Genomic DNA, 12,596 nt, shown 5'->3' on the forward strand with positions numbered 1-12,596 from the left:
TAGTTCTAATTTCCCAAGTTGCTATTAAAGTTAGTTAAATTGTTTTCATGCAAAGGATGATACTTGAATGATCGGTTGAGTGACTGCTATTTTTCTTACTGTGCAAAGATATTCCCTCCACCCCCTCAGCGTAATAGGAGGCAGATGTGCTTGCTGTGTATTTCTCTTGCTAAATATATGGACAGATAATGCTTTCTGGCTTCGCTCAATCCTCTTGTTTTTCTGTATAGGAGGTGATCATGGTTATGTTCATTTTCTGTACATTTGTTGGAACTAAGATGGAGATTTTATCAAATTTGAATTCAGAACTTCCCTTTTTGTTTAACTAGAATTTCACACAAGCACAGTTTTAAAGTCCCCAAAGGTTGCAGTTTTCAAAATCAGGTTTATTATTACTGATGCGTTGTGAAAATTGTTGTTTTGTGGCAGCAGTAAAATGCAAGACAAAGACTTAAAATTACAAAAATAAATTCATGCAAAAGAGGAATAACGAGATGGGGTTCATGGACTGTTCAGAAATCTGATGGCGGAGGGGAAGAAGCTGTTCCTGAAATGTTGAGTGTGGGTCTTCGGGCTCCTGTTTCTCCTCCCCGATGGTAGTAACGTGACGAGGGCATGTCCCGGGTGGTGGGAGTCTTTAATGATGGATGCCGCCTTCTTGAGGCACTGCCTCTTGAAGATGTCGTCGATGGGGTGGGGGGGGGGGGGGGTGTCCGTAATGGAGCTGGCTGATTCCATGACCTGCTACAGCCTCTTTCAATCCTGCACATTGGAGCCTCCATACAAAGTGGTGATGCAACCAGTCAGAATGCTCTACGCTGTACATCTGTAGAAACTTGTAAGAGTCTTTGGTGACGTACCAAATCTCCTCAAACTCCTAATGAAGTAGAGCCACTGGCATGCTGCCTTCGTGATTGCATCAGTGTGTTGGGCCTAACATAGATCCTCTGAGATGTTGACGTCCAGGAACTTGGAGCTGTTCACCCTTTCCACCGCTGACCCCTCAGTGAAGACTGGTGTGTGTTCTCCCGACTTCCCCTTCCTGAAGTACACAAGTAAAAAGTTCCCCTTCCTTGGTCTTGCTGATGTTGAGTGTGAGTTTGTTGTTGCAACACCACTCAACCAGCTGATCTGTCTCACTCCTGTATGCTTCCTTGTCGCCATCTGAGATTCTACCAACAACAGTGGTGTCATCAGCAAATTCATAGATGGCATTTGAGCTGTGCCTAGTTGCACAGTCATGAGTGTAGAGAAAGTAGAGCAGTGGGCTAAGCACGCATCCTCAAGGTGCACCTGTGTTGATTGTCAGCGAGGAGGAGATGTTACTACCGATCCACACTGACTATGGTCTCCAGATAAGGAAGTTGAGGATCCAGTTGCAGAGGGAGGTACAGAGACCCAGGTTTTGAAGCTTGTTGATTAGTACTGAGGGAATGATGGTGAGCTGTAATCGATAAACTGCAGCCTGACACATGTTTTGCTGTTGTCTAGGTGCTCCAAATCCGAGTGGCCAGTGAGATTACGTCTGCTGTAGACCTGTTGTGGTAGTAGGCAAATTGCAGCGGGTCCAGGTCCTTGCTCAGACAGGAGTTAATTCTAGCTATGGCCAACCTCAAAGCACTGCATCACAGTAGATGTGAGTGCTACTGGGCGATAATTGTTAAGGCAGCTCACCCTGCTGTCCTTGGGCACCGGTATGATTGATGCCCTTTTGAAGCAGGTGGGAACCTCCAACTGCAGCAGTGAGAGGTTGAAGATGTCCTTGAACACTCCAGCCAGTTGGTCGGCACAGTGCCCTCCTAATGTGTGGGTCCCAGAATGATGTGTTGAGTGTTCCCTGTCCGTTTAAGTGCATGCTATTCTACTGCAAAATCTTGGAGCTGCTTTCACATAGCCTCCCAGCTCTACCTTGGAAGACAGCCAAAGGCACATAGGTACAATACAGATAGCACTCTTCCTGCCTCTTGACAGTGTTGCTACTTCAAGAATAGTATTGATGGGAGGCAAGTACTCCTGAGTGTCCAGGTTGCTAGAGAATAATACCCGTAGGAGATACTTTTTTGTGCAAGGGACTTGTGTTGACCTTCTGGAGAGATCTGTATAAGGGATAATACTGCATGAACGCAGTGTTTCAATGCCTGTAAAACTAACAAATCCCCATGTCTTCTGTTGAGGGCTGAAAGAAAAGTGGATGGACTTCTCTCCTTGAAAATGGTGTCTGTGTGCACCCCCCCTCTTCCACCCCCCCCCCCCCCCCCCCCCCCCCCCCAATCCCCCTCTTAATGCTGCAGGAAGCAACAAACCATGAGCTGTGGCATAGCCAGCAATTATTACATCAGGATGATCCTGAGGAAAGCTTATTGAGTGACCTTAACCTCTGTGATCAAAGCAGTCCAGGCACAAGGTGGTTATAGATCTTAGTGAGGACTGTCTTGGTGAAGCTGAGCCTGTGCAGAGAAATCTGGTTTTGAGCATGGATCCCTGTAAATTTGAGCCCTTCTGTGCCTCAGCTTTCTTGATCCTTGCAACTGCTTGCGTTGTCCATTCGGCCCAACTTGTCCATGCCAACCAGTGAGCATCATTCCATATTAACCTCACCACCTCGCACCTGGTCCATAGCCTTCTATGCCTAAGCAATTCAAGTGTTCATCTAGACACTTAAATGTTGTCAGTAACCCAGCTTCAACCACACTGTCAGGCAGTGCGTTCCAGGTACTTGCCAATCTCTGGGTGAAGATGGTCCTCCTCATTTCCCCTCTTAATTTCTTCCCCCTTACCCTAAACCTATGCCGATAGTTTTATCTACCTCTGATATGAGGAAATGTTTCCTACTTTCTACGCTATCTATATCTCTCATAATTTTAAATACCTCAGTATTGTACCCTCTTACCGACTCTGCTCCAGGGAGAACGTGCCTAGCTTCTCCAGTCTTTCCTCATAACTGAACTGCTCCAACCCAGGCAACATACTGGTCAATCTCCTCTGCACCCTCTCCAGCACTATCGCATCCTTCCTATGCCTTGGTGACCAGAACTGCATGCAGTACTCCAGCTGAGGCATGACCAAGGTTTTATTAAGTTGGAGAATAACTTACCTACCCCTGTTTTCAATGCTCTGACTAATGAAGGCCAGTACCCTGTTGTCTGCCATATCGTCTATCTGCATTGCCACCTTCAAGGATCTATGGGCTTGTACTCTGATGTCCCTCTGTTTCTCAATACTCCCTATGATCCTACCATTCTGCTGTATGTCTACCCTTATTAGTGCTCCCAAAATGCATCACCTCACATTTGTCTGGATTAAACTCCTTCTGTCATTTTTCAGCCAATTTCACCAACACATTGATATTTCTCTGTAGCCTTAGACTACTATCCACGCTGTCAACAACTCTGCCAATCTTCATGTCATTCACAAACTTGCTGACCTTGCCTCCCACATCCACATTTGAGTCATTCACATGTATTACAAACAATGGTCCCAGCACTGTGTGTGACACCACTAGTCACAGGCATCCAATTGCAAAAATAACCCTCTATCATCACCCTCTGTCTTCTATTGCCAAGCCAATTTTGGATCCAGTTTGCTACCCTGGGTCTTATGGGCCCTTTTGAACCAATCTCCCATGTGGGACCTTGTCAAATGCTTTACGTAAATCACATTTACTGCCCTGCCCTCATTGACGCACTTTCTTAACTCTTCACAGAATTGAATCGAATTGGTCAGGCAGGATCTGCCCTTGACAAAGCCACATTGGCTGTCTCCGATTTGTCCTCGCCTTTCCAAGTGATCATTAACTTTCTCCCTCAGAATTCTTTCTAGTATCTTTCCTCCCACTGATTTTAGGCTCACGGGTCTATGGTTACCAGGCTTTTCCCTGCTGCCTTTCTTGAAAAAGGGTTTGCTGTCCTCCAGTCATCTGGTACTTTGCTTGTGTCCAGCAAAGACTTAAGTCTCAGCCAGAGCCCCAGCAATCTTTTCCCTTGCCTCCTGTAGCAGTCTGGGATAAATCCCATCCGGTCCTCAGGATTTAGGCACCTTTAAGCCTGCCAAGGCATCAATACTGCTTTTTTATTTGTGGAGAACTGCCCTATAGATGCTGCTTGACCCACTGAGTTCCTCCAGCAGATTGATTGTTGCTCAGATTCCAGCATCTGCAGTGTCTTGTGTCTTCACAGGAACAGAACCCTGCCGTGACCTGGGGAGGATCTATTTACAGTAATCCTTCTTCCCATGTTCTCATCAACTTCCCCCAAATTCCACCATTCACCTCCATTACTAGGGGCAGGATACAGTAGCCAAATAACCTACCAAACTTGCACACCTTTGGGATGTGGGAGGAAACTGCTGCACCCAGTAGAAGTCCATGTGGTTGTGAGGAGAAAGTGCAAATTCCATGCAGACAGCACCCAAAGTTAGGATTGAACCTGGCACTGCAAGGCAGTGGTACCACTAGCTGCACCATTCAGAGTTCTGCCATATGTGCTTAAAAACCTAAATACAATCTGCTTTGTTGATTCAGCAGTTCACTTTTGAGCACTGAAATCCTATATTGATTTCCTAGTGTAGCAGACCTTTGACAGACAGGTCACAGCGTCTGTGTGCTGTGCACCTCAGTGGTGCAGTCTGTATCCCCGATGCTTGCAGTGTTCCGATGGCTTTCCATCTCCATAGCAACCTGCATAGCTGCCATGGGGAGACCACAGCCTGCACGGGAATGAGTCAATAGCTGTGCGCTGTGTGCAAGTCACGCTCCCTCACTTTTAAAAGGGAGAAAACCACGAGTGATTTCTTAAGGCAAGGATGTCCTAATTGAACAGATTTCTTTTTGTTTGATGATCCCCAGTTTGGTGATTGAAGCAAACCCCACATATTATACCATGGGTGAAATTCATCTTCTAGGCTGAGTGTCTGGACTCTGTTTCACACCATAGCTTCTTTCCTGTTTATTAACAGTAGCTTTGCTGAACTGCTCAGTGGTTCATTTAAAGCATAATTTAAACATGATATCCAAAACTGCTGTAAATAATAGGCGTTCAGTTACAAAGTAAAAGCTGTGAATCATTGGCATCATACGTGCTGATTACAGTGATAATTTATCATTGGGAAAAGGCTACAATTTGAATAATTAAGATATAGTAGTTGATATTTAAAATTACTATGAAATCTATAAATGGTTACCAGAAATATTGACCCAAAGGATTTCAGCTGTGTGCACAAAACACACAAAGTGATGGAACATGGACAGCTTTACACAACCATATAGCTAATACTGTTCTTTTGATGTTTACATAGTACCACTGACCACCATCTTTTTTTTGTATTGACTTTAGAAAGTTTTTCAGAACGCTGTAGCCATTTTGATATTTATGATACTTTTTCTTTGATGTTCAGAAATAGATTAATGGAATATCGAAGGACTGGATAGATTGGGGAGAAGCTTATATCGGAAGTTGTTTACTTTCTGCTCCTGCAGAGTGCGTGGCCTTGAGAATTAATGATCACAGTTGGAGTGGTGCTATGGAATTAAATGTAACTTTGTATTATGCCAGATGGAACATATTCCACACAAAATCAAAATTGAGAAGGCCAAGACATCCAGTGAACTAAATTTATTTACAAATAAAACAAATTGTACAGTATAAGACAACTTTCATTTGTAACTGAAAATCAAACAAAAACTGTAGATGCAAAAAATCTGAAGTAAAAGCAAAGTGATGGAAACGCTCAGCAGGTCAGGCAGCATTGTGGAAAGGGAAACAGTTAACATTTCTGGTCAGAGATGCTGCCTGACCTGCTGAGTGTTTCCAGTGTTTTCTGTTTTTATTTCATTTGTAACAATCAAATGGTTTACAATCAAATTCATCTCTTAGATTAAAATAGTCATGATGACTGGTACTGAGAATCTAAAGATTCTGTAGATTGAAGCTGCTTTTTCTGCTTAATTTCATTGAACCAGAAAGACATTGCCAGATTCAAATAATATAAATTTACGTGTAGCTATTTTAACTATTCCAGTTAACACATTGCTTTTTAATATTGCATCTGGGTCTGACACTATGTAATAATGAACATGGAACAGAGAACATTACAGCACAGTACAGGCCCTTTGGCCCATGATGTTGTGCCGACCTTTTAACCTTCTCTAAGATCAATTTAACCATTCCCTCCCACATACTCCTCCATTTTTCTGTCATCCATGTGCCTAAGAATCTCTTAAATATCCCTAATGTATCTGCCTCTATCAGCACTCCTGGCAGTGCGTTCCACGCACCCACCACTCTGTCAAAAAAAACACTTACCTTTGATATCCATCCCTGTACTTTCCTCCAGTTGCCTTAAAATTATGCCCCCACATGTTAGCCATTTCCATCCTGAGAAAAAGTCTCTGGCTGTCCACTCGATCTAGGCCTCATCATCTTGTACACCTCTCATCCTCCTCCGCTCCAAAGAGAAAAGCCGTAGCTTGGTCAACCAATCCTCATCAGATATCATAACCTATCCCCCAATCCAGATAGCATCCTGGTAAATTTCCTCTGCACCCTTTCCAAAGCTTCCACATCCTTCCTATAGTGAGGTGACCAGAACTGAACACGATATTCTAAGTGTGGTCTAACCAGGGTTTTATGGAGCCGCAACATTACCTTGCAGTTCTTGAATTTAATCCCCCAACTAATGAAGGCCAATACCCCACCTTAACAACCCTATCAACTTGCGTGGCAACTTTGAGGGATCTATGGACTTGGACCCCAAGATCCCTCTGTTCCTCCACACTGCTAAGAATCCTGCCATTAACCCTGTATCCTGCCTTCAAATTTGACCTTCCAAAGTGAATCATTTCACACTTTTCCAGGTTGAACTCCATCTGCCACTTCTCAGCTCAGCTCTGAATCCTATCAATGTCCCGCTGTAACCCTCGACAACCTTCTACACTATCCACAACACCACCAACCTTCGTGTCATCTGTGAACTTACTACCCACCCTTCCACATCCTCATCCAAGTCATTTATAAAAATCAGAAAGAGCAGGGGTCCCAGAACAGATCCCTGCGGAACACTGCTGGTCACCGACCTCCAGGGAGAATACACTCCATCTACAATCAACCTCTGCCTTCTATGGCAAGCCAATTCCGAATACACACAGCCAAGTTTCTGTGGATCCCGTGGCTCCCGACCTTCTGAATGAGCCTATCATTGGGGAACCTTATCAAACGCCTTGGTAAAGTCCATATACACCACATCGATTGCTCTACCCTCATCAGTATGTTTTGTCACAACCTCAAAGAATTCAATCAGGCTCATGAGGCATAACCTCCTCACAAAGCCATGCTGACTATCCCTAATCAGGCTATGCTTCTCCAAATGCTCATAAATCCTGTGTCTAAGAATCTTTTCCAATAATTTGCCCACCCTGAAGTAAGACTCACTGGTCTATAATTCCCAGGGTTATCCCTACTCCCTTTCTTGAACAAAAGAATAACATTTGCTACTCTCCAATCATCTGGTACTACTCCTGTGGCCAGTGAGGATGCAAAGATCATCACCAAGGGCTCAGAAATCTCTTCCCTCGCTTCCTGTAGTATCCTGGGATATATCCCATTCAACCCCGGGGTTTTATCTATCCTAATGTCTTCCAAAAGTTCCAGCACATTCTCCTCCTTAACATCGACATGTTCTAGCTTATCAGCCTGTTTTGCGCTGTCCTCACAAACATCAAAGTCTCTCTCACAGGTGAATACTGAAGCAAAGTATTCATTAAGGACCTCACCTACCTCTTCCGACTCCAGGCACATGTTACCTGCTCTATCCCTTGTCAGTCCTAGCTTTACTCTAGTCATCCTCCAGTTTTTCACATATGAGTAGAACGCCTTGGGGTTTTCCTTAATCCTACTCGCCACGGCTTTCTCATGCCCCCTTCAAGCTCTCCTAAGTCCATTCTTAAGTTCTTTCCTGGCTGCCTTGTAACTCTTTAGAGCCCTGTGTGATCCTTGCTTCCTAAACCTTAAGGAAGCTTTTTTCCTCTTCTCTAAATATTCCACATCTCTTGTCAACCATGGTTGCTTCACTCTACCATCCTTTTCCTGCCTCAGTGGGACAAGCCTATCCAGAACCCCATGCAAGTGATCTCCAAACAACCTCCACATTTCCATTGTGCATTTCCCTGAGTGCATCTGCTCCCAATTTATGCTCCCAAGTTCCTGCCTAATAGCATCATAATTCTGCCTCCTCCAGTTAAATACTTTCCCATACTGTCTGTTCCTATCCCTCTCCGAGGCAAGGGTAAAGGTCAGGGAGTTGTGGCCACTGTCTCCGAAATGCTCACACCAACTGACACATGACCAGGTTCATTACCTAGTACCAGATCCAGAATGGCCTCTCCTCTAGTTGGCATGTCTACATATTGTGTCAGGAATTCTTCCTGGACACACCTAACAAATTCCATCCCATCCAAACCTTTTGCACTAAGGAGGTGCCAATCAATATTAGGGAAGTTGAAATCACCTATGACAACAACCCTGTTATTTTTGCACTTTTCCAAAATCTGCTTCACAAAAACTTTCACTGAATCTGAAGAATTCAGACCAATTTACAAAATAATACCTTTACAATGTGCTCATTACTAAGCCGTGATTTGCCATAAACTAGTTAGCCAGGTATAAAGGCAAACAGCCTTAAAGAGCATAATCAGTCATCTGCTTGCTTTCATTTTTTTTTGAAAGAATGTTGTTCATTTGTTTTCCCATAGGATTACTCATGGTAAGTTGGAAGATTTACTGCTTTGCAATGATGGGAATATTATTATGGGTGGTGCAGTGTTTTATTCTGTTGTTAAAATGAGATGCATCTTATGTAAGACTACTACAATCTAACTCTTGGTAAACTAAGGTACAAGCTGTCATGGTTGAAGCCAGTTCACAGATACAAAGATTTCTTTGCATGAGTGATTGCTGGGTCGACTTTGAGCCCGATACATTCATGTTCCTATGTCAACAGGTCTGTTGCTGTGTTTATTTGTACACTAAAAATAACAGCATTCTGCATCTTTTAAACTTTTTGGAATAGTATAGAAATTTGAATATACACTCTGCTCTATATGAAGTGAAGCTAACTTGACCTATACAAGAACTTGTGATGCAAATTGTTTAATGAAGCTCTATGAAGATATTGAAAACATTAAAACAATCATTAAATACATTGAGTGCCCTTTTAATCTGCACCAAATTTTCAGCATTAGTTGTGGAAAAAAAAATACAGTTCTGATAGCACTTTTCATGGAACCCCTGTGGCATGTGTCAGCCCCAGGTGCCTCTGCAGGATCCTTGATCTGATGCAGACACAAGAAATTCTGCAGATGCTGGAATCTGGAGCAATACACAAAAAGTGCTGGAGGAACTCAGCAAGTCAGGCAGCATCTGTGGAGGGAAATAAACAGTTGACGTTTCGGGCTGGGACTGTTCATCAGGGCACAATCACCTTTACCTTGACCAGGTCCTGATGAAGGGTCTCAGCCCGAAACGTCGACTGTTTATTTCCCTCCATAGATGCTGCCTGACCTGCTGAGTTCCTCCAGCACATTTTGTGTATTGCCTTGATCTGATGTGGCTGGTTGCTGTGCTGATAATGTGAATTTATAGTACAGTTGACAGTAGCTTCAATTTTCAACTCCCAATGAGTTGTTATATTTGCAGAATTTCTAACTAAATTGGCAACTTAGGTATGGCTGGATGTAACTTTGGGCAAACAGTTCTTGCAATAAACTTAAATTGTAATTGGTTTTAGCAGTAAACATGTTCATTCTTTATATTTAAATGATGAGACTTTAACCAAATCCTATAATAAGGCAAATTTACACTTTGCAGATACTGTGCTTTGTTTTAATTGTTGCAGTCACTTCTGAAAAGAGTAGAAACCAGACTTGCCATTTTGCACACTCTTAGATTACTGGCAGTGTGAAAACACCATCAAATCATTTAAGGTTTTTGGAATCACCAATCACTAGCAGCTTTATTTTCCCTATATTAATGTTAGAATAAAAAAGTAATTAGCTTTTCATTGAAGTTCGGCTTGCATTTTGCTTACAGCTTGGTGAAATAGTTTCATCGAAGACTTGCAATTGGATAACTCTTTAAAATTGAACAATATCTAAAAGTGCTTCACAGAGCGAAAGAAAGGTGTATGAGAAGGAGTAACCCAAAAAAAGTGGGTTTAAAATGCGGAGTATGCAGAGAAGGAGATTAGGAAAGAAAGAATGTGCAGTCCAAGGAACCAAAGGCAAGACCATGGATGGTGAGGTAAAGGGAGTGTGGGTTGCACAGGCAGAGGAACTTGAAGTTATTTTGGATGGGCTCTTTTAAAAAAAAAGAACAAGGGTTAGAATTTTAAATTTGAGAGACTAGAGGACTGAGAGTCAATGCAAAAGGTTGACAGATGACTGGGCTGATGTAACTGAATGCAGGCATCAGAATATTGGGTGAGCTGAAGAGAGTAGAAGGCTGGGGTGGGTCATGAAAGGTTGGGCCTGGAAATGATAAAGTTATGGGTGAAGACATGGTGGGAATAAGTGCTATTAATGGAAATGGCAACCGGTGATCTTTGTGAACAATACAAGACAGTGGGTGATGAATGGGGTGGAATTAATAGCAAAAACTTTGCGGAGGTGGATAGCGTCAGTTTTTACAAAGTTAATAAGAGGAAATTGCTGCTGATACTAATGTGTGTATTTTGATAATAGGCAATGAAGGGTTGATTGATGTCGGCATTGTATCATCCACATTCACTTGGAGCAGAGCTGATCTCTCAAGATAGTGCTTCATCTGTCTTAAGTGGGTATTTAGGTTTACAGTGAGCTAAATGTTCAGGCTTTGATCACTCTCACCTTGTCTCCATAAGTGAAGTGTTGACTTTCAATCCAGAAAGAAGGTTGACTCCAAATCTACCTTCTCTTTTGCAAAACCTCTGGTGATTTTGTTTAATTATTCTGGGTAAATGGCAGAGGGTGGAGGGAAAGTGGTTAAATTTGTGCACCTTTGGTGCTCATCCATGTATTTAGTCTTGTATTTTTGCTCAGTGATGAAAATGTTTTGTTTTCAGTCATGTTTTCAAACATGCCGATAGCACACTGTACTTGGGAAAGGGCACTTGATGGGTGCCATGAAACAAATTCATGTATTTCATTGGTCAAAGCCCCCTTTTAACACCAGTTCTTAATAGCTGAGCTTTTGATTTACCATAATTAATTGGTTCTATGGTTCTAAAAAAAAATTGAAACAGCATGAACTTCCGTTTGAACTTCTGTTGTGATTTTTGAGTTGATTTTTAATAGAAGCCAAGTGTTCAATAGAGAAGCAAGATAGAATAAAGATCAGCATGCACATCAAAATTTTATAAGAATGAATATTAGTTTGTAAGTACTTGGGAACATACATTCTTATCAACTAAACTATTGGAGAAACAAATGCTTAAGTACTATTTGATCTGTACTTTCAGATAGAACCAACTACAGTGATTTCACTTAAGATCGTGAGCCTTATAGTGTTTAAGACATGCTACTTTGCAGTATGGAACATTTTTACTGCAGAATTTAGCCCATGCATAGAGAGCCACAATGTTAATCTTTGGTTCAGATATTCAAACAGATAAAAAAAAAACCATTGACATTCTGAATAAAGTGGTGATCCTCTTGTAACACTTTGGGAATGATGTGTTTTCTAAACAGCTGGTGACTCTTAAATTTATCTTCTTTCTAGGATTCAAAATTGCCACCAACAATTCGGCAAACATTGCTGGAACTATTTGGACAGATTGAGCGAGAATTTGAAAATTTGTACATTGAAAATATTGAATGTGAGTATCTAATGTGTCCAGGTGCGCTGAAAGCAGTCAAAATCAACTAGCCACTTGTATTGTTATATGGGAAATGAGGAATTTCTGTTTGTTACTTTTAATACCATCTTCAAACTCCTGGTCTTGTGCAATGGGTAAAATTTAATTCTTCAGTCTGGATCACCAAACTTATAACTATGTTATAACTCAGCATTACAAAATTGATTATATTGGCTTCTGTAGTTTTAAAAAATTGTGTTGTAGATCAGTGTTACATTTTCTGCCTCCACAAAACAGTCTCTGTATTTATAGCCAAAAATGGTATTGATTTTATCTTGTGTGAAGGTAATATAGTGGAAGTTACAACATGGGAAAATGCTGTTGGGCACCCTAGACTTGTTGGAGTTTATTCTACAATATCCCTACAATCAGATCTATCCTCAAACATTGAATTGTTCTCTACTTGCATCTATAACTCTGGTGAAATCCACTGCCTCACAACCCTCTTTAACAAATTTCTCTAGCTATCTGTTCAGAACATTTTACACTTGATCTTGACTCCAAAACCACTGGAAACACTTAACCAAACTGTGTTCCATTCTCGCCTCACGCATGTATATCAAATTGACCCAACAATCTTCTCTAATACTTGATAAAGACTTAATTCACATTTCTACTACCTTGCACAAGGTAGTGTCTTCTTCCAAGACCTCATGTCTTTCCTGTTCTTTGAAGATTTGAGGCAGATTTTAGTCACCTTGAAGGCCACCTATATG

General features: G+C 41.9%; 1 protein-coding gene across 4 annotated transcripts in view; it reads left to right on the forward strand.

The window, feature by feature from the left end:
- Positions 1-12,596, forward strand: part of wdr37 (WD repeat domain 37) — a 102,104-nt gene that overhangs the window by 33,358 nt on the left and 56,150 nt on the right. For all 4 annotated transcript variants that reach the window (XM_052016740.1, XM_052016741.1, XM_052016739.1 and 1 more), the window contains one exon: positions 11,745-11,841. In XM_052016740.1, the coding sequence (XP_051872700.1) occupies positions 11,745-11,841 (97 nt within the window). The remainder of the gene's footprint in view (positions 1-11,744; positions 11,842-12,596) is intronic.

The sequence above is a fragment of the Pristis pectinata genome, chromosome 5 (genome assembly GCF_009764475.1).
Source record: "Pristis pectinata isolate sPriPec2 chromosome 5, sPriPec2.1.pri, whole genome shotgun sequence".
In the NCBI taxonomy this organism is placed as follows: domain Eukaryota; kingdom Metazoa; phylum Chordata; class Chondrichthyes; order Rhinopristiformes; family Pristidae; genus Pristis; species Pristis pectinata.